The sequence below is a fragment of the Lichenostomus cassidix genome, chromosome 12, assembly GCF_008360975.1.
Source record: "Lichenostomus cassidix isolate B80296 chromosome 12, HeHo_3.0, whole genome shotgun sequence".
NCBI classification, from domain to species: domain Eukaryota; kingdom Metazoa; phylum Chordata; class Aves; order Passeriformes; family Meliphagidae; genus Lichenostomus; species Lichenostomus cassidix.
The window spans coordinates 11,923,027-11,944,857 of record NC_139493.1 but is presented as its reverse complement, the minus strand read 5'-3'; the positions used below and the strand labels follow the sequence as shown (position 1 = coordinate 11,944,857).

Here is a 21,831-nt window from a genome sequence, read left to right as displayed (position 1 = left end):
GCAGAGCAGCCTATGCTACAAGGCATGGCACAGTCTACAAACATTCCACAACAGATCATTTTACCTTGTCTGGTCTTAAACACCGAAGAACTATAATCTTCTGTAATTCAGTTAATGTATTATTCCACTCTTGTGGTAATGGAAAGTTGTGAGGCTCTTTGCTATCATACATTTTTTTCCATTCACCTATATTTTCAGAGACATGACTCCTAGAGAAAAAACCACAAGCACTATAAATAGATGGAGTCTTTTTTTTTAATGTTTATCAAAGGCAAAATACATTGTATTGTCATTTACACCACTTCATGTCTTCATCAGAAAATAATCCCCCAGTTGAGCTTCTCCATGCTGAATGGTGAAAAATCTCTTTCCACTATGCTGCTGAGGAGAGATTGCCCCTGAAAGGCTCCAAGTTGACAATAAGTTCTGTCTGTTCCTCCAGCCAGCATTGCTAGGACTTTCATAGGTCTGGGTGAATTTTCTGCCTCCACTATTTCAGGAAAACACCACACTTTAATTGAAGAAAATCACCAGGAAATTCAAACAGGGGAAAAAATTTATTTTCCTTCACATGACACGCAGAGTATGTTCTCTGCAATGGGACAACTCTCAGATTATTTAAAGGATTATCATCCACACTGCTACTAAAACTCCAAAGGGGCTGAAACACAAAACAACCTCGAAGAACAACTTCTAATAGCACAGTGTTACTGCACTCAGATCCAAATGCTCCAAATACTTGCACTCAGTCAGCTATTTTATGGAAGTCATGTACAGCCATGCTGGCTCCAGAATTTAGTGTTAAATCCTATTTAAACCCAGGGTGAAATTGTACTGAGTTCAAGAGAATAGTGTTTACTAGAAAAACTCCTTCCCCAAAACTGCAGTGGAATTCTGCCACATATACCACCTCTGGCTTTCATTGAACACTTAAAACACTGTTTCTCTACCATGAAGACATTTCAAAAGAAACAGTTCTTTAGGCAATGCCTCAAATAATTCAGAAAAAATAGTTTTATTAAATAACAGTTAGTGACTGACTGATTGGAGTAAGTGAAGCAAATATGATAATGAAAAAAGGGGGCTGGTTTTATGCCATTGGCATTCTGGCACAGATTTGGAAAACATTTAGCAAACATTTCTTTCAGCATGTTATGTATGTATTGGTCCAAATCAATTCAGGCCTATTCACATCAATACTTTACCTCAGTTTTTCCAAAGCTGGGAATTCACTTGCACGACATAATTCATCCCAGCTCTTATCTGACAGCCAAGATGGATCTGGATTCGTGTGCACATTCTTGAGACCCACACCTCCAGTTAGTAAGAACATAAACTCTTGATGTTCTATTTCATTATTTGCCCTGTATTAAAAAAAAAAAATAACATTCAGTAATTGAGATACAATTTTACATAATATAAACAGTTGTTTTAAATTAATTATACTTCATGGCCCTTTAGGAATGCTTCTACTTCAGTAAGAGCTGAGATCAGATTTGAATAATGTATATTATTAAAAAACTGCACGGTAAAAATATCTGATTGAGACTAAAGTAAGGGTTTCAAGAAGTAAATCTTAGAATCAATTAATTATTTAGGTTGGAAAAGACCTTTAAGATCATCAAGTCCAACTGTTCCCTCAGCACTGCCAAGCTATCACTAATACATGTCTCTCAGTCCCTAGACAGCTTTTAAACCTGTCTAGGGATGGTGATTCCACCACTACCTGGGCAGCCCATTCCAGTATTTGACAGTCCTTTTGGTGAAGAATATATTCCTAACACCTGTTTGTTTGTCTTTTTTAAGTGCAATTATTCCTGATTTTTAAAGGCTTTGTAAAAAATTATGCATTTTCTGCGATTACAGTAGCCTTACAAACTGGCCCACGAAGAACAGTCCATGTACAGATGAGTACACACTGCAATTCATTTAGTATGCACATTATGGTTGTATGATTTTGAACATATCATTCCTTTCATGGTGTATTCATACAAAATAAGGAAGAGAAAACAAAAAATCTGGTGGAAAGGAGAAGACTGCATCTGAGATCTCATGATATTATGCAAAATGATAACAGAAAGACAAAAAATGCAAAGACAAAACCCTAGAAGCTGTTGACAGTGCACATTACTGTGTAAGTTTCTTTCTAAAACGTTTTCTTAAATAATAGTAATTCTTTTTGATGTAAGGATGCTATGCAACACTACCCAGGTCCTTTAAAGACAGATTTATCATTGACAAAACCACTGACAAATGGAAACACTTTCTTTCATGTGTCCTGTAGTAGTGATACACTCACATACTTTTCCATTGTTAATATTACACATCTTAGAAAACCCAAAGTATTCATGACCTTACTCCAAAGGCGTAAGTATCAATATGCACAAAAACATTCCATCTCATCAGTATCTGCTTCTATGAGAAGAAAATCATTAGTTTCTATTACTAAAAGACTTCACAACAATGAGCTTACATGAGCAGATTACAACACAGCAAAAACGAGAAGAGCAGTTTGTCCGTTTCAAACAATGAACGACACACTTGGCAGTAGAGATTGTAGGTGAAGTGGTCATTCAGATACTGAAGTCGCTTCTTCAAAATTTTGGATTTATTACTAAAAAGAAAAGAAGTGAGAAACAGAGACTTTAAACTGCATACAATATGCAATCATTTAAGAAATCTCATTTATTTAGGATTGCAGAGGATTTATATTATACCCACATGATCCACAAGGGACTTAGATGCCAGTTTCCCCAAATCTTCAATTATACTCTGCATCTTTTTAAAAGACTTTAGCCCTTTTAAAAGTCCTAAGCAAAATAATGAGCTGAAATCAATTTGTCACAGTAAAGTGGTGGCACTCAGGGCTCCTAATGGAGCCTATTTCAGAAACAGACTTAAAACGTAAAGCCACATTCTCAAAAATATTTAATTGTGGCACATGCTTACAGTTCATCTTTTGCATAAGCAGTAACTAAAAAGAGCAATTACTTCATTAATAAATGATACTTTTCTTCAAGAGGTTGCATGTCAGGAGGTTTCCAGATGGAGAGAACTATTTACAAGAGAACGAAACCCCTTTATTTGACAGCAGACAGACTCTCTTTACCTGTCATGAATGGAGCTGATGAAGAGGTTGACAAACCAGCTGAGGGAGTACTGATACATGGGGTCGATGTTGGCCAGGTCTGCGATGCTGAAGAACAGCACGGCTGAATGCTGTGCCACAGGCCGGTACGCCTCCCGCGACTCCGCGATTTTCAGCTCTGTCTTCTCTGCAATCTACACACCAATAGTGCGGGATAAACAAGAGCTTTTAATATTCTTGGTGCTCTTAATATTCTACAAAAACATAACTACTTAATAACATCACCAAAGCAGTTCTATACAGCACTTTGTAACACCAGAGTAACACAACTTTTCTGCTCCAGAAGGACCACAGTAGGTGGTGACTACACTGGGTAAAATGAGCACTGGGCCCGGCCCAGTACTGCCTGATCTATTTACCTGCACTACAGATACAGGCTTTAAAACATCTTAAAGACTGAATAAACTACCAGTGAGGATTCTAAAACAGATCCAATTTTATTTCTCTTTACATTGCACAAGTACAGAATTTGCTCCTTTGCATCTAATTCAGAGACCTTCTGCTAGCTGCAAATTTTAACATTTAATTTCTCATTATTATTGAGGGAAGCACACATACACATCCCTTACCTGCTGTTTTTTTGTGATCTCCTTAGCCATTACTTTGGCAGAATCCAAGACCTGGATGGCAGTCTCATCTTCCAGAATATCCCCTTCAGATGACTGTAAGGTTTCTAAAATTTTCCTCTCAATTTCTTGTAAATTCTTTTTATTGGCTGCAGACTGAACGATGAGAGCATTTCTTTCCTCTTCTAAATCTGGCCTAATGAAGAAAAACACAAAAAGCAAAATCAGTCAATGCTCTTCTTCCACTGTTTGCAAAAAAAAAACCCATGAAAAAGGGCTCCCTCTTCTCATATATTCACAGTATTTGTGAATATTCTCTTCAGTTTAAGCAGGTTTTTGTTATTCAACATCTATTTACAATGTGAGTACAAACTTCTTTGCATAACTTCCACTCAGTATTTGGAAATAATGGTCTAATCTTTTACATCTTAAAATTTTGCAAATGACAGTGCATCCTACTTTTCCTTTACTGTACCCCTGCTGCCTGAAAAAAACCATGATGGGATATCAGAGCTAGTTTACAGCTGGAAACACTTTTTTTAGCAAACACAGTTTAGCCCAATTGCACAGACATGTCTGTCCAATTCAGCTACTACTTCTCTATGTCTCTGTGAGGGTTCAGATATGATCCATAATTAGTTTCAGAGGTGCCTTTATACCATGTAACATTCATCTTGGTAGACAATAAATCAATTTCTCATTTCCTTGGAATTATGCCATAAAAAACTTCCACGGCTGTTGACCATAAGAGAGACTTACCTCTCTTCTGCTACAACAATACCTAGCAGCTGGTCTTCAAGTCCCTCTGGCGTTATCATAAAATTGAGTAATAAAACTTTTGTAGCAAGTTCAGGCAGATAATGTGGATTTCTTAGCTTTGTGGTAATAAAAAACTTGAAATCACTGGAATACTCAATAATGCTCTCACCAAGCCTGATACACTCTATGCCTCCTAAAGTTAAGAAGAGAAACATTAAGAAAACTCATCACTCTTAGCAGATGAAATCAAGTCAATCCAATTACTACTGTACTCTCTATTTTCATATAAAAAACTAGAGATGGCAACAGAGAGCTGTGGAATTATTCCCAAATAATATATTTTTACAGACTACTCTTTCCTTTAATTACTTGTTTGAAAAAGGAAACCAAACACACACAAAAAAAAGCGTTTGAGCAGTACTTTCCGTTTTCTTTTAATTATGGACATGAAAACCAATAAAGGCAAACTAGGTAAGATGGAAGGAAAACATACTTTTCTTTATGTGCATTTTTCTGTCATCTGACAGGATGAAAAGCTGAAAACCGAATTCTTAGCTGCTTGCTATGTACAGTGAAAACTATGCCTTAAGTAAAATGTTTTGGCAGCTTTTCTTGATTCGTGCAAAAATTTAGCAAATATTATTATTAGACTAAAACATATGAAAATGAACAAGCAAAACAATTTCATTGACAATGTTCCCTTCGCAGAACTTCTTTAGTCTCCTATAGTGATATAGTAAAGGTTTTCACATAAAACCATTATCATGATAGACAGGAATGATATTTATTAAAAAAATAAAACTTCAGGCTGTTGTGCAATTACCCTTCTCTTACCAGAGGCAGAAGTAAGGCAAGGAGAGAGCAATATGAAAAATACCGGGCAATGCCAGAGACTATAAACTGAACATCAACGTCCTCTCCTTCAGGATTCAAGGTTAATTCTGCTGTACCTTGTTTAAATGTCTGTTTAAGCAGCAGAGGTTCAAGAGATGGGTCTAATTCTTCTCCAACATTTTCTAGCAGCAGTGGAGTCCCAAACTGAATGCAGTTCTCCACAGTTCTCATATAATCTGTGTCAGTGATCTTGATAACATTCAGACGGTTGTCCTTCTCAAAATTCTTGATCCATTTATTTGCTTGACCTTGAGGATCAATCATTAATGGCCTACAAAATACAGGAGAGATTTCTCAGTCCTTGCAGGAGTTTTTCAGAATTTTAAACTATTTTACATGTTTCCGTATCAGACCGTCAAGAAAAAGTGATACAATTTTAAATACGTTATTTTAAGATATAAGTGAAAAACAGATGCATAGGTGTTTTATGATAATTTGAGAAGCAGTAGCAAAACCAGTTTTAAAAATTGCAACAAATATTTATAACATTTTTTACAAAATACACCAGAATGCAGAATTCGTGTAAAATATCTTCCCCCTGGAACATAAAGATTCCAGTCCTTTTTCAATTATATTGTTCTACAGAAGCTACATTGTTTTCAGATTTTTTTCTTTTACAGTGGAAACTTGTTTGGATTTGAAAATTAAACCTTTTTTTCACCTACCAACGCCTTGAATTGTCAACAATGACCCCATTGTCTACAGAAAACACGTCAGTTGGCAAACCAGCAATATTCCAGGCTCTTATTTTTACAGGGTCACCAAGATTCTTGCTCAAAGAGAAATTCTCAGAACAAGGGATTTCTTTCTCCTGAAAAAGATGGAAAAAAACCCAACAAAATATACAGTTATCTTTATTCTGTGTTTCTTTACTTCTTTATTAAATGCTACTTCAATCCAGAAATTACAATGTGCATTTTCTTTTAAGAGACTGAAATAGGTCATGTATAAGTAGAAATCCTGGGAAAATAAAACCATCATTTCAATAATTAACTACATTTCCCCCCTGAATATTTACTTTCTCCTCAAATTTTACAAGATTTGCCCAGTTTTTGGTACATTCATAATGTGGGAGATTTGTTACATATATGACAATTAAGAAATTTATACACAGTTGAAAATATCTAATGATATCTTCCATTAACTCAGTACAGCAATCCAATGCAGATTTGTTACTGTTTAATGCATTTTTAAGTGATTCCAAATCAATTGTATTTATGAGCTATGGCATTCACGTAAGTCTGCTGGAAGTGTCCCTTTGCAAACAATACAATCAATAATTTAATTAATATGCAAATATTTGATGGTGTAAGTTACTGAATTTTTTTTTTACATTACACATAACTGCATTTTAAATTTAATTCTTTCATTTAAAGGCAAAATACAGAAAATTATGAGGTTTTATTTCAGTAACAATCAAGTGTTACAAAATCAATGATAGTCTCTAGTTTATGATATGCTATTGTAAATGTGAGGTAAATTCACTGATTTAATTAAATTCAAATCTACAAAATATTGGATCAGCAGAATTGATCCTACTGGTTTACCCACAAAGTTTACTAGGCTAATATAAAATAAATTACAAGGGACTTTTGAAGCCTTTTGCAGCAGTGTCAAAACCCCCAAATATTTATTTAAATCTGAGATAACCTTCTAACCTCACACAGTTTGCTCCAATCTTTGGTACATTCTTGTCGAAATCCAGCAGTAAAAGCTCCCAGATATGCTATTATACCAGCTGATATCAGAATATCTCCTGTCAGATTATCATATTCCTCTTGAAGGTCATGTGCAGCTTGATTCCATCTGTGACAAGCAGATTATACAGAAAAAGTGGTGCTGAAACCTCCACATTAACAATATTGATGTCAAAACTCAACTCGCTGTTATTGTTCATCTTAACTTCAGGTGGAGAATACGAAAACCTCATTCATGTATTCTATTCTTATTTTGAAGATTTTCTCTACAATTCTCCCTATGTTGCAGTCCATATTTTTCTGTTACAAACAACTAGGAATATTTCAAGGGCCCAGACATTCTTTAATGTTACAATCCTCAGACAGAAATACAGCATTAAAGGCTTGGAGAGTTGAAGTTCAAATTCCATGTCTACAATGGGTGCTTTATCTGACATTTGAACTTTAACCTGACCTTGTTTTCTCTCCACCAAGGCCTCCAATCAACTTCTCCGCTCGTTCCAGTTTTTTGGCACACATCTCAACCTGGAATTCTAAACGAGCCTTTTCTTCGGTCTTTTCTCTGAAGGTTTGTTCCAAAGCAGCCAAACGATTTTCAACTTCTGCAAGTGCTCCTCTTTTCTGATTCAACAGTTCCATTGTCTTTGCTAAGGACTCCTCTGCCTCTTTTAAACGTTCTTTCTTGGGTTCAATCTCCTATTCAATTACAACCGATTCACAAACACTTATAGTCCGTTTTTATAACTTTATTATTAACTACAATGCTTAGGGTGAATACAGGGAGAAAAGGGAAGGTTCCATAGCACTGAGGAACAAGGATCAAAACCACACCTTTGCCACCCTGTGATACACTTCCATTCCCTTAATCCATTTGCATAAACCCTCTGCTGCTGAGGAAGCTTTAGCCACCACTTGAGGATCAAACTCTGGATTAGTCAGGTACTCAGTCCGAATCTTCTGCATGACAGCGTCCTGGATAACAAAAGCATTACAGCACATCAAATCTCTGACTGACACTTCAAAATTGAACTGATTGATTGCCATTTCTCTACACAACGAAATAAGAACAAACTATTCAATATCACTGCTCATTTGATTCTTTTGATCTTCCTATCACGTTTCATGGTCTTTTCCTGTTTTCATCCTAATCCTTATAGTTTCTAATCATGCATTTGCTGTATCACTCATGTGGCAGCTCCCTAAGTGCTAAGAGCATTACATAGAAGCCTTAATTTACACTGTCCCTTGTGTAAAACATACCAATTCCATTATTTGCTATCTTTTTCTCAATACACAATTTTGGGGATCACTGTAAAAGTGTATTTCCACTGATGTAAGAGAAAATCTAAATTGCTTGTGCCTACTTTTGGGGACCAGTTTTAGAAAGGGCAAAGCATATTCAATTTCCAATGAATTCAGCATAAGGCATTGGATAGCAAGACCTTTGCGAGAAAAGATCATATTTGAAAGAATGTTATATAGTAGCACATTTCTGCATTTTTTTGTATATCTGCCAGTATAATTAACAAAATATTACACATTTTGTCATCATTCATTCAATCAAAATTATATAATTAGAAAAATATGTTAAGAAAGGCAGCAATGGGCAGTTCATTATAAAAAGTTTTTAATGCTGAATAATTGACCTAGAAAAACTAGCAAAACAAAAGGGAAGAAAGCCTGGATGTGAATCAAATGTCCACTGGTTCCACCAAAAACCCCAATCAACTCTCAAAGCAGAATATGTTAAAAGAGGCTAAAAGGACATAAGTTCAGAAGAAACTGATTGATTTGGACAAATGATGTCTCTAATACAGTATTATCTAATTTTATTTTTCTTCCCTGCAAGAAAGCATCTATGTGGTAAAAATTACTGAAAAAGCCTTACTGGAATGGGTTTCTCGGAACAGGCTTTCAAATCCTTTAAGAAATTAATGTTGCCAAGCAATTTCTGGCTTGTACCCCAATAATCCAAAACCTGCAAAACATAGTAGGAAATACCTTTTCAGGCTATAAAACACAAATACAAAAAATTACAAACCTCTTTTAATAAAAACTCATGCATATTTAATACTGATAACCTGGTACCTCCTTGAGATGCTAATAAAGCAGAAAGTCTGTCAGATCAAACATTTCCTTCCAATCATACTTAAAGCCAAAAAGTAAACAGTGTCTCAGGGAAGTTATGTATTATCTATTATCAAGATATGAGTCAAGCAAATTAAATTTGGCACATGACAAAATTTGGAACATAAGGAATTCTGAAAGTTTGAAGTAAAATGTTGGATAGAGGCCGTAAGTACTTGCCTGCTTTAATGGACCTTTGGTCATCTTGTTTATTAGACAAGTGTTGAGAAGATCACGAATTACATTTTTATTTCAGACTATTGTCTGCCGTTTTACCTTGCGTCCAGTTCCACGCTGCGCAACTTTTTCAGGTTTTTGTTCTCTTATGACACAGACAGCAGCCATGACAAGTTTGACACCAGATGGAGGATTTTTCATTGCTTTGACAAGTGATATATCAGAAGGCTAAAATAAAGAATGCATTTTAAAAATTATGACAAATATTATGTCTTTCTCAGCACCCAATCTATGAACTGATAGAAAAAAGAGAAATTATAACACCATTAGCAATTAACTTAAGTGGTTAGAGAGGACTTTTATAAGGGATCATACAGTGTTAGCATGACAAATAACAATATCCATCAATCCCCCATGCAGGGGAAATAAAATTAAATAAATGCCAATAAACTGTAAACCAATGATTACATTAAATTTTGTTTTAAAAATTCCAGGTCAGAATATTTTTGATACACTTTTGTGTCACATAAGACATCTCATATTCTTCTAAATTCCTACTTCATTTTAGAGAGTTAAATAACACTTTCAAATGCTGAAATTTAGATCAGCTTGCCTTCAAAGTGTCCAGAGCAGCAATTGCAGCCTCCATGACTGGTATTGCCTCTGCCAGGTCACTCTCACATTCATTTTTCAGTGCCTGAGCTTCTTCAGCTTTTTCTGTAGCAAGCTCTTCATCCACTTTTACAACTTTTCTTATTTCTTCTACTTCTGCAGATTCTACTTCTATAATCTAAAGAAAAAACATGAGTGAGCTTTATCCTGTACAGCGAATGTGCAAATAAACTGAAATTACCTAATACAGGACTTACGGAATACTGTAAAATATAGAGAGAATATTGAAGTTTTACAATATTTTAATATAATTGCAATTTATGTTAAGGGAATAATTTCTTAGTATATTACAACATCATCATGGAGTTTTAACAGTAGATAAATGGCATGAAATCAGATTACTCTCAAGAAAAACTATTTAACATATACTGGAAGTTCAGGAGACAAGAAACTCTTCATGTTTGTGCATCAGGCTGTAACAAAAAAGGACGAGCTTTTATAGGGATTTTTCATAGCTTCATAGTCTATAACATTGACTATGGAAATTTATTTTTTCTTCAAGGATAAGTCAACCCTTTACCCAACTCCCTTTGCAGATCTACAGAAGTGACATTTATTTTTCTTAGAGGTAGAAGAGATACCACTCTATCTGTAAAAACACTTAGGATTCAGAAACAAGTGCATAATGTGTCAATTAAATAATTCTTTCTTGGCAATGCAACAGTCAGTCACATACTAGATAAATGCATTTTCATAAATTGAAATTTTCAAAAACACCCAAGATGTTGGATCCTAAATCCCAATAAATTCCCATGAAATTAATTTGGTTTAGGATCCTTCTATCAGCCAAGCCTCAATGAGATAAGTATACACATGCTTACATTAAAAGTCACAAAGTTGTATTTGTATATACCTTCATCATGCTTGCATTTTCCACTTTAGCATCTTCCAGTTTGGGCTGCAGATCAATTAGTTCTTCTTTCATCATACCAACCTATGCATATGTAAAAGAATCAGGTAGGATCCAGCAGGGTCATGTACAATTTCCAACAATTTCTTTACGATCTAGATTTTACCTAATGATTAATTTATTGATAGAAGGCTGTAACACTGAGTTTCAAATCAAAACATTTCGAAGATAAAATTTAATCTCCTATGTGCAATGCCTAATTTTAAGAACTATGTTCACTTATAGTCACCTGTTAACCACCAAGGAAAGGGAAGCTCTGTTTATATAGTACCTAACAATATATGCTTAGGGATGTTTGGCCTTTAGCATAAGTCCTGTGATTGTAGGAAAGAAAAGGCAAAATACATTTCTTACAGTTTTACCATTGAAGATTGAGTTAAACAAAATCTGAAGTAACACTTTTGACTGACTTCTCCAGAAAAAGACCTGCATTTGAGAAACATTTTCTGTTTTCAGTTCCATATTTGCTTTAACTCACCTGTGACTCAGCAAAAGCTAGTTTATCTAGTCCATTCACATATTTCTTCCTGGCTTTCATTACACTGTCTCGTTTTTCAGTAAGAAGTCTCTGAAATGAAGCAATAAGCTCAAGATAAGAAGTAGGAGTAACATAATTATGGCGCCCCAGAGTTTGTAAGAACCTGTTAAAAAAAAAAAAGAGAAAGAGTAACATTAAATTTTTATTTATTTATTGAATTAATTTTTTAGTTTATTGTTAGCAAAGTTATGTAACAGTTTGATAGGACTTAATTTCAAAAATTTTATATAACACTTCTATGGAGGCAAATAGTTAACTTTTAATACATAAATGAGTAATAATGAAACTCAATCAGCTACTGTTTTATGATTGTTTGCAAAAGCAATAGACTGACCTTTCAGAAAGTGACAAAACTGAAGTATGAAAGTATTTACAGATGGGCACAACTGCCTGCCGCTCAGTGTCTGTGAGCTGAAGTGTTTCTAAGAATTTACTAGCCACACGTTCAAGGGCATCTTCAGGCCATGGCTGAGGGAGAAGTGAGGAGGAAAGAATTTGTAAAATTCAATTGTCAGCAGTCTTCAAATGTTGAATCAGTGTTTACCATTCAAACCACCAGAATGAGACACACGAGTCCCAGCTGTGTCCCAAAAACAATGAACTGATACAAGGGCTGGTTAGCTCAGGCAGCAAGGTCACCACCCATGCAATCTTTTCTGGCAACTCCTCGCTGATCTTGTAGTTCAAAGCTACACATTAACATTCCATCCAAACAGTTCTGTCATCCTCTGGTAGAAAAATGACATCAGCACTGGGCTGAGCTATAGAGCTAACTGTATGTTCTTGAGAGCAATACTGCTTACATCAATACTGCTTCTCCAAGTTTTATGCTGCTATAAAAGACCTAGTGATAAACAACAGAATTTTTATTTGCTAGCCATTCCTACAGTGGATGACCTGCTTAACAGGCAGCCGCAATTAAGATCATTTTACAGTCACAACAAAATTATTTCTCTAGTCCTTTAAAACATACACATTATGTAATAAAATTACAAATTGCCATCATCAAATTATGAATATTCACTACTTCAGAAATTTTTAGTAACAAAAATTTTAATTTATTTAGTTGTAAAAGTGTTGAGATCCCACATCAAAGAGCTCGCAAATTATAACATAAAAGGTCTAGGGAATTTTAAAATTTTGAAAAACAAGGAGTACTTCTACAAGGAAGACAAAAGAAAATTTAATGGCACTTAGAAATTCAGAGTGTCAGAAAACTGGAGTAGCTTTTTGAGGAAATAATGTAGATATTTTCCCATACCTGGAACCAATCTATAGTACAGCAGTTGATGAGCGATGGGAACTGTCTCAGACGATTGCGGAAAGCTTCTCCAATCGGGCTGAATGCCACCACAATATGGAGATTTTCTTTGCAGAAGTTCACAAAAAGTGCAAACAAGGCCAAGGGACTGAGTTCTTCCTCATTATCACCAGCCTGAGCTGCTGCACGAACACCCTTAGGAATAACACATAGTATAAAAAATGTTATTTAAATTCTCATTAAGTACATCTGAAGTCCTGTAGCAATCCTGTTAAGGGTAGCATCACCATGAAATAAATTTTTTAATTAGAAAGGAAAGAGGCAAAATAAAGTAGAAAACCAGATCAAGTAGAAAATACTATTTGAAAATAGGACTGCACGATTTATCTGTGAGCCTGACAACTCATTCTAGAAATGATCATCTGCTGCTCTGAGCAACTGAGAGCAGATCATAACAATAGAGTAAAAGCAGAATTCTTTTGAGGGAGCAGATTTAAATGAGTAAAAACCAACTTTGCTGCAGCTGGCACATTGTGGATAGCTACCAAGTTCCAGAATACACCCACTGAATATGTTCATATAAACTATAAAACTGGAAAAGAGCCCCATTATCTTAATATTGGCACTATATACATGGCAAGAATGAAATAGTAATAGACAAAGATTACTAGAATTATAACCTAACTTCTTTGAAAGATACATGAATCCAGGTATCAACATGCTCCATAACTTTAATGCAAGAAGAATCAATAGTAGTATCTATTGAGTGATACAGATATTGCAATAAAGAACATTAATGTGTATACTAAGAACCACTTTGAAAGTCACCTAGAAGCATACCTAGGAAATTTATTAAAGACACCACAGACATAGGAAGACAGCACAGCATACAGTTCCAAATATTTTGCTAACATGAAGTTTCGAATTTGATGTATACAAAGATTGATGCCCCTTCCTCCAAAATTGTGACTGCTGTTGTGAAAATCCAAGTCTTATTTTAGTTAATTTTTTTTTTTTTAGTTTGCAGGAGTACATTGCATATTTACTTCTGAGTCAAAATTCATGGAGCACACCTTTGCCCAACTTGACTTTGAGCAGAAGTATCAGGACTATGAAATTCTGTCTAACAATGCCCTAGTGCCCCAGAGAGTAAGAGCCTATTGACAAAGGCAGGCCACATTTTCTAGTAAAAATGTCATGTCTTTGCACTTCTCTTATCAATGAAAACATTGTGATGTACATTCTCCTACACAATACACTACAAAAATAACTATGGGCACAAGGTATTTGTGAACAAACCAAGTTCTCTACATGGATAACTTAATGTGTTTGTGAACAGAGTGCTAGGTCAGAATTAAAGGTGGTAGTTGGCATAACCTACTCCATAAGTTTACTAGTAACTGGTTGATTTACCTAAGGTCTCAAAAAGAAGTCACAGAATTAAGTGCAAATATCGAAAAGCCACATTTTGCACTGAACCGACCAAGCAGATTAAAAGGGAGATAGAACAAAACTAAAGAGAGTTTCTAAAGATACCTCTAAAATTTCTTGTCTCTCATCTGCTGCAAAAAGATTGGGTACCTCCCCTGTGTTGAGGACACTGTCAACATCTTCTAAAAAGCTTTCTTCTTTAATTTGTGCATCTGTGATTAGAAATACAGTTTTCAAGCCTTTTGCACCTGCATTCTTCAGAAGTCTCTGAAAATGCAAGACAGTTAAAATTAAACATCCCAAAACATCCATCCTCCAAATTAAGTCAAAATGCAGACAGGTTATTAACACTCACTTTCAGATCTTCTCTCCACTCGTTTGTACCATAGCTCTTAGAAATCTCTGGTTGAAAAACAGACATTCCTGCCATGAATGCTGCCAGGCGAGTCAGAGACTGCCGCCCACTTCCTCCCATTCCAACCAGCAAAGCATTCCCCCCTGGCTGCTTCAGAATGCGGCTTAATCGAGACAAATGTTCCAACATGTACCTGCATTGAAAACATGCTGATTACCAGAATGGCAGAAATACATATACATTAATGCACCTATAAACCTGTGAAACCAATCAAGGAGTAGCATCTCCCAAACAAATTTCTGAATGTAGGGCGGGGTGGAGAGGAAGAAAGAAAGTGGGCATGACCCACAAAATAAAATAAAACAGAATTCTTCTATTGTACAAATATCAATATTTAGCTAAATTACTAGAAATTACTAAAAGGAACACGTAGAGGTAAGAACAGGAGCCCTGTAAGGATAAATGTGTTAAAGGAAAAGAAAAATATTAACTCTCTACTTCAGAATCACAGCAGTATTACCAATTTTAACTTCCTTTAATTATAGCAATTCGATTTTTTTTTTTAAGTGACCACTGGGGGAACATGGTTTATATCAACAAACATATCCCTTCCTTTTACTTCTGACAGTGTTTTATAACTTATATGTGGAATTGACATTGGAACATCCTCAGGAAGCAGTATCTGCACATTACTGAAAGTCCTTGTGAAAACTCAAGCACGATTTATTTTAGAATATGCAGCAAGGCCTATAGGAGATCATCTGCTTAAGCACAGGGCGTGGGGTAATTAAAGCAAGCTGAGCAGCTATGCAAAGTGATCTCAAAAAAACTTTCAAGCATTTCAAACAAGGGAAATTCTTATTTATTTTTAATGGTTATATAAATAAAGGAAACAGATTCAGATGTTATTCATGAGATTGAACTGTAAGGCTACAGTTGAACATGGTCTCCTGGCTGCTGTTCAGTGAGGTTACTGGAATATTGCTTCTACACCCAGGAAAGGGTCTCTGATCAGAGTCTGCCAGCTCTTCAAACTCCCAGCCTAGCTGTATGTATAGACACTCACAAATCCAGCTTGTCAAAATGACCTAGGCTAAAATAAGCTGCTATTAGAAGTGTTAAAAGTAACCCTAATCACCTTCACAAAGTATCTACATGTCAAATTACCCTGGCAAATATGAAGAGGCAGTAATCTCTAGCAATAGGGAGGAGGAGGGAGTTCTAATCTCTCTCAGTTGTAGCTCTGTGTGATCACAAGCTAAGGTAACAATAAGGGCCTGCAGAGTCTAAAATTTCACAGGATTAGCTGCAGCACCAGCAAGGTGCACGGCTGTACTGCATAGTAACAGAGCAGACATTATTATTGTGCAACATCTCACACTTGGGATGCTTGTGCTTAGGAAATGAAAGTCCAGTCACATCCATTTTCACTGGTGACAGAGCCTTAGGAGAAGTACAGCACCTACCTGAGTCAATGCACAGTGTTTCCATTGCAACTAAGGAAAATATGCAAAGTCCCTTAGGAGAAAAGCTTCTCATTATTTACTTTCAGATAGAAAAAGGAGAGGCAGAAGAGAAAAACCAGTTTACTTCCATCCAAAAAGGTGTAATACCACAAACACTTTAAAGGATGCATAAAGGGGAGGAGACATACCAAAAACCACTGTCCACAAAATTGAATATACTGAATTATCAGCTACTGCTTAAAGCTCTGAGTAATACAGATCATAAACACCTGAAAACCACAAGGTTCATTCTTGTTTTCTGGGTTTGATTATATTCATCCAGACACTGCTCCACAACAACACTGAAGTCCTCAATGCTTGGAACCTCAATGTAAAGTCTTTCATCTCCCTCAAGGTCTGGTTCCATGTAGTCACCAAAACACAAACTTCTCATGTTTTCTTCTGTTACCTATGGTAAATATTCAACAAATTATGAAATCAAGTTTAATATTTAATAAATGTATTCCTCATTGGAATTTCAGAAAACAAAGGAGAATTAAGACAAATACCCCAGACACAAGAATAAGCACTCCAAAATATTTTGACTCACAGACAACATCCCCCTCAAAATTATGTTTCCTGCATTAAACTATGTACTTATTCTCAAATAGCCATTAACAGCCTCATAATCACGACCTTCAGATTACACCGAATTCATAGAGGTGTATATTATGAAATGGACAACAAACAGGTGTATATTATGAAATGGACAACACACACAAAGTTATTTCTTATATACATGAGTGAAATTACAGGGGACATAAAAAACAAAACAGGAAAAGGGAAGACAAGGCATAAAATATAACACAACTATACAGCATTTTGAATAATAAAATTTAATAATCACAGGATGCAGATGCACACATCTTCTAAGGAAAAGTAGTAAGTTTACTCACATTTTTAATGTAATATTTTTTGAAAAGAATGCTTATGTACAACATTTAAACCCTTCCAAACAATTTTCATTTGTGCATTTCTTTCCTCATGAAGCCATTTTGCCAAATTCAACTCCAACTTTAGTGTGCATTTGAATCAAAATTTCACCTGTGATTAACTTCCTAGTCCGAAATGTACAATAAAAGCAATTATTTTGCAACAGGTTAAATAAGATACTCACAGGGGAATTTCCTTCCGTCAGGTGTGCAAAAACTTTATCAAATGCTTCTTTGAAATGTTCTTTCACAATCTCTTTCACTAGATTGAACAACCAGGCTCTATCATCATCCTCCACCAGCCGGTCATAGAAGACGCGGAACACCTCGTGTACAAACAGCCGAATCATCACACGTTTGTTTTTAACTGCGCTTTTCTTAATGAGCAAACAGCCGTTGATAACCCGCGCGAAGTCACGCAGGTTGAAGGTATAATGAGATTTGGCTGGTGTGGGCAAAAGATTTTTGATGGCTTTCTTATACACCTTCAAATAACAACAACAGAGTACAGTAAGATCAACAAAACAGTAACACCGACTGTATTATTATCATAGATCCTAAATGTCGTCTAAAATGTTATTTCTCAAAAAAACCCCTTTCACGTTACCAATTCACAAACCATTTCACATTCACAAACCCTGTACATTATTGTACACCCAAAGAAACTTTAATGAACAAATTGAAGGAAATTTTTCTATTAAGGTATTTGCTTCTCACCTCTAAAGTGGCAGAGACAATTTGTTTTCCAACTGTGGAGAGGTCAGGAGGAAAGTCATTAATCTTTAGGTAAAGAGCTACTACAGTAGAGAAGATGCGGATCATGGTTTCATCACTGAAAGAATTGATGGTGCAAATGTTGAAGTGTCGCAGGAACCGAGGGGTGACAGGATTCCTCCCACCACCTGGAGGCCCCATAGCAGCCAGTAACTGTATGTCAACAAGGGTGATTTTAGAGGTGTCCTTAAAATCATACCTTCAAAATAAAATGCCATGTGACATTTAGATACAGATATAACACATTCATTACAGCTTAGATGAATCTATATGACAGACTTCTCTCTACTTCTCTCTGCATGCGTAAAACAAGTATTTAAAAATATAAAAAACCATAGTAGGTGTTACGTAATATAACATATTTCTATATAGTTTATATTTTTTAAAAACAAACAACTCCTCTTCCCCAAGAAACCAAAAAGGAATTAAACTGAGAAGTCCTCAGAGAGTAATATACAGGTTGCTTCAAATTGAAATAATGTATTTTTATATAAACTAAATCTACTTTAACGTTTACTAACTACTTGAAAAAAAGTTTTCAAAATAAAATTCAAGGGAATAAATAATTATAAGAGCAAATACAACAACAAAAAAATTTCAGTTGTATTTTGAATAATTACCAAAATCCATGGTCAAAGAACTGCCTTAAAAGCTCTATAGGAGGCTGTGCCCCATACTTCTCCAAAGCAGGCATATTCATATCATCTACAAAAATAATGCACTTTTTTCCCATTGGAGGGCCAAAGACTCCTCTGCGCCTCTTGTCCAGTCTGGCCATAATAATGTTCTGCAATGCAAACAGGATCATTCAGAACACAGATTAAATATTCACATACACAACCTCCTTGAGACATAAATTACCCATTCTGCTCACCTGGGTCTGATTGGCACTGGTTCGAGCTGAAAAATTAATGAAGAAGGGGAAATAGCGCTCCCTTTCCAAGTTGTTCATTAGCTTGTCCTTGACATACACAGATTTCCCAGTACCTGTTGGTCCCACTAGAAGCAGTGGTCTTCACAAAGAGAGAAATTAAGCACAAAGACTGCAGAAATCTAACACTGTAAACTATATGCAGCTAGAAGTCAAAGGTTTTACTAACTTGCCCTTGTTGTACCACCTCTGAAAACATTACTTGCCGAAGGAAGAAACTAAAGCATTCTAATGTATTTATTAAACCCTCTCATGATTTTAGTTTGCTTCCACTGTCAGGAAAATGGGAGGAGATATAAACATTTCTCATTCCCTCATTCTACAGGTGTGGGAGTATATGAACACTCATGGGAGTTATATTTCTCCTGATAGGTCTTACATTTGTCCAAACTTCATAACCTTTCAGCCTTGGAACCTGAGGCTGTTTTTTATTTCATTCTTGTATGTGATCTGGCCATGGCTAATATAACAGATTTTTATATAATTAATTAAAAAAATTAAAATATGTATTTATTTGCCTAAGTAGAAAGAGGGTACAAAAACTCTTTGGGCTGTCCTAGCAGCATCATCAGAATGAGAATACTAAAGCAAGACTCTTAACAGGTTTTCATAAAAAACCTAAAACCAGACTTTCGGTCAAATTGTTTTGTTTCTAGTAAATGTCTGTTTTAAAAAGACCAAATAAACTGAGGATTTGATAAAAGCAATGAACTCAAAGAAAAGAATAAGAGATATTTCTACCTTTGACAAATACTTCAGAAATTTGTAATGAAGCTACTTACTTTCCATGGGTAATGAACAGGTCTAGCAAATAGGTATAGCGAACTGTATCCATTGTTGGGACTATAAGATCTTGAATCTTCACATTTTTATCACTTTTACTAATTGGTTCAATAAATTCATTCCAGTGAGCCCAACCTACTTTGCCTTTCATCTAGTAAGAAACACAGATGTAGAACAGATTGGTGTTATACATATGAAGGGTTTTCTCTGCTACTTCACTTTTGAAAAATTAAAATAATGGACTTCAATAAATTAATGAATGTTTGATGTTTCAAAACTTCATACATTTAGTTTGCTTTACCTCACTAATAAAGTATTAAAGTACATACCTAAACTTAGACTCCTTTCTTTTCTTAAAAATTTTGTTCAGTGGAAACAAACAAAAAATCCCCATGCACAAAAAGCCACAACAAAAAAACAAGAAAAGAAAGGTGTCTAATAGACACTATAAACAAAAATTGTAACACAAGCAAACTGCCTATGGGCTTAATATTCTGCTTTCCTTCTGAACAGTCTACATTATTCCTTCTATACAAATGCAGATTTGAATCTGCTAACTGAGCTTGAGTTACAGAAAAACCATAATGTGGCAGTATTATAGCTGAAATGTACATCTCAGTATTTTTAAAAAACTTGATCAATACCCTGGTATTTGAAAAAGAAATGAAAAATGCATTGTGGAATTTAATCCAACTAACACTCAACAACATCCAACAAGGTTTCTAAAGTTAAAATACCCGTCTGGCTGTATTTTCCATCTATTATGACGAAGAATCTATTTAGTAGATGCAGAAGCCAATCCTACCTGATACACATAGTCATAGACCAAGCCTTTCTCTTCCAAGGGACACTCCCATGTTCCCAAACTCTCTGGTACAGGACCTGCTTTAGATGTCCCAGACAAAGTTTGCCTCAAGAAATTATCAAAAATTGTCCTGCTGTCACCATCACAAGTCCCACCAATGGACCAGACTGTGGCAAAAGCAAAACAACCCTGAAAGGGTAAAAAAATTATTAACTGTCTAATAAGTTGACATGTTACGTGAACCTTGTACAGTCTGATTAAAAAACATAATTCTGAAAAATATTGTTAAGCAGAGATGTTAGAAATAGGCCTTGAATAGCTCTGGCCTGAAGAACTTTAGAAATCTGACTATAGACAGAGCACACAAAAAAATCTTACTCAAGGGGAGAGAGAGAGAGAGAGAGAGAGAGAGAGAGAGAGAGATGGATGGACAGACAAACAGACAGGTGGATGACAAAAAAATAAAGGCCACTGACTACAGCAGTATGTCACATTACAAAGCCTGAAAGGAGTTCCTGACAAGCCAGGATCTAGGAACTTTCCAATTCAATTTTAAGTAACTACTTTCTCATTCTAGTTTCTTCAGTGTTTCATAAGAACAATCATATAAGGTCAGACAGAGGATCCAACTAATACAACTGTCAGAAAATCCTCTTCCAAGGAAATTTTGCTCAAACAAGCCAATCAGTGTTGCATGAATATTTATTTCCTTTAAGAGAAAGAAGACATTTCACTTTAGCTAACTTCTTGGTTACTTAAAAAGCACATTTAATAGAAACACCATCTCAATTAATTGGAAAAACAGTAAAATTTTTAATCATATTTGTCACTTGTAAGAATTCCATCTCATCTGGGCACCTCCAGAGTATGGGGAGAGAGAGCAAGGAGGCAGTAAAATTGTTTCACATGTGTCTTATTCACAAATTAAAGTTACATTGATTAGTACAACTGTTTTGAAAACTAGCATATATATAAGCAAATATACATTTTGCTACATGTTAAAAAACTAACCATAATCCAGGCACGGATGCCTTTGTTGGTGGGATCTTCTTGCACAGCTGGACAAATCAACATTTCAAAAATTCGTGTGAGAGATACTACAACATTGATATCACTTGTAGGTACCAGATCCTAAGAGATTCAAAAGGTTGTATGTCATTCTTTACATGTTCAGTTAATTTATCTTTTGGAGCTAAAATACTAAAATAATTAGATCATTAGCTAATTCTAACACATATTAGAAGGCAAGGTATACACTGACTTGTACTCAAAAATTATTCGCCCTCCTCAATCATTGAAATGTCAAGACCTTTAGCTTGTTAACCATGTTCATGGTTACCATGTGACCACTACAGTTATAGATCTTAAACCAAACCAAAACCCACAGAAGTAACTACAGCAACATATGAGCAAAATTCTAAGCACTGTCACACTGAGCTTGCAAGGAACACTTAAAAAAAAGTACTTCCTTATTCAACATGACATCTTTAAAGAAAAAAAAATGCACAAAATTCTCTTAGAAAAACTTTTTTAATCAGTGTTTAAATGCTTACTTTACTTTTGAAA

At 35.3% G+C, this 21,831-nt stretch overlaps 1 protein-coding gene across 2 annotated transcripts in view; it reads right to left on the bottom strand.

The window, feature by feature from the left end:
* Nucleotides 1-21,831, bottom strand: part of DNAH12 (dynein axonemal heavy chain 12) — a 56,953-nt gene that overhangs the window by 9,028 nt on the left and 26,094 nt on the right. For both annotated transcript variants that reach the window (XM_085072690.1, XM_085072689.1), the window contains exons 36-63: nucleotides 21,277-21,396; nucleotides 20,266-20,454; nucleotides 19,460-19,611; nucleotides 18,621-18,759; nucleotides 18,367-18,533; nucleotides 17,690-17,945; nucleotides 17,158-17,457; nucleotides 16,271-16,449; nucleotides 14,536-14,728; nucleotides 14,286-14,447; nucleotides 12,750-12,944; nucleotides 11,823-11,956; nucleotides 11,429-11,591; nucleotides 10,894-10,974; nucleotides 9,982-10,158; nucleotides 9,468-9,596; nucleotides 8,953-9,042; nucleotides 7,896-8,036; nucleotides 7,519-7,760; nucleotides 7,026-7,173; nucleotides 6,033-6,178; nucleotides 5,424-5,638; nucleotides 4,474-4,666; nucleotides 3,718-3,910; nucleotides 3,110-3,282; nucleotides 2,474-2,614; nucleotides 1,206-1,364; nucleotides 65-209 (exon numbers count right to left, since the gene is read on the bottom strand). In XM_085072690.1, the coding sequence (XP_084928816.1) occupies nucleotides 65-209; nucleotides 1,206-1,364; nucleotides 2,474-2,614; nucleotides 3,110-3,282; nucleotides 3,718-3,910; nucleotides 4,474-4,666; nucleotides 5,424-5,638; nucleotides 6,033-6,178; nucleotides 7,026-7,173; nucleotides 7,519-7,760; nucleotides 7,896-8,036; nucleotides 8,953-9,042; nucleotides 9,468-9,596; nucleotides 9,982-10,158; nucleotides 10,894-10,974; nucleotides 11,429-11,591; nucleotides 11,823-11,956; nucleotides 12,750-12,944; nucleotides 14,286-14,447; nucleotides 14,536-14,728; nucleotides 16,271-16,449; nucleotides 17,158-17,457; nucleotides 17,690-17,945; nucleotides 18,367-18,533; nucleotides 18,621-18,759; nucleotides 19,460-19,611; nucleotides 20,266-20,454; nucleotides 21,277-21,396 (4,722 nt within the window). The remainder of the gene's footprint in view (nucleotides 1-64; nucleotides 210-1,205; nucleotides 1,365-2,473; nucleotides 2,615-3,109; nucleotides 3,283-3,717; nucleotides 3,911-4,473; nucleotides 4,667-5,423; nucleotides 5,639-6,032; nucleotides 6,179-7,025; nucleotides 7,174-7,518; nucleotides 7,761-7,895; nucleotides 8,037-8,952; nucleotides 9,043-9,467; nucleotides 9,597-9,981; nucleotides 10,159-10,893; nucleotides 10,975-11,428; nucleotides 11,592-11,822; nucleotides 11,957-12,749; nucleotides 12,945-14,285; nucleotides 14,448-14,535; nucleotides 14,729-16,270; nucleotides 16,450-17,157; nucleotides 17,458-17,689; nucleotides 17,946-18,366; nucleotides 18,534-18,620; nucleotides 18,760-19,459; nucleotides 19,612-20,265; nucleotides 20,455-21,276; nucleotides 21,397-21,831) is intronic.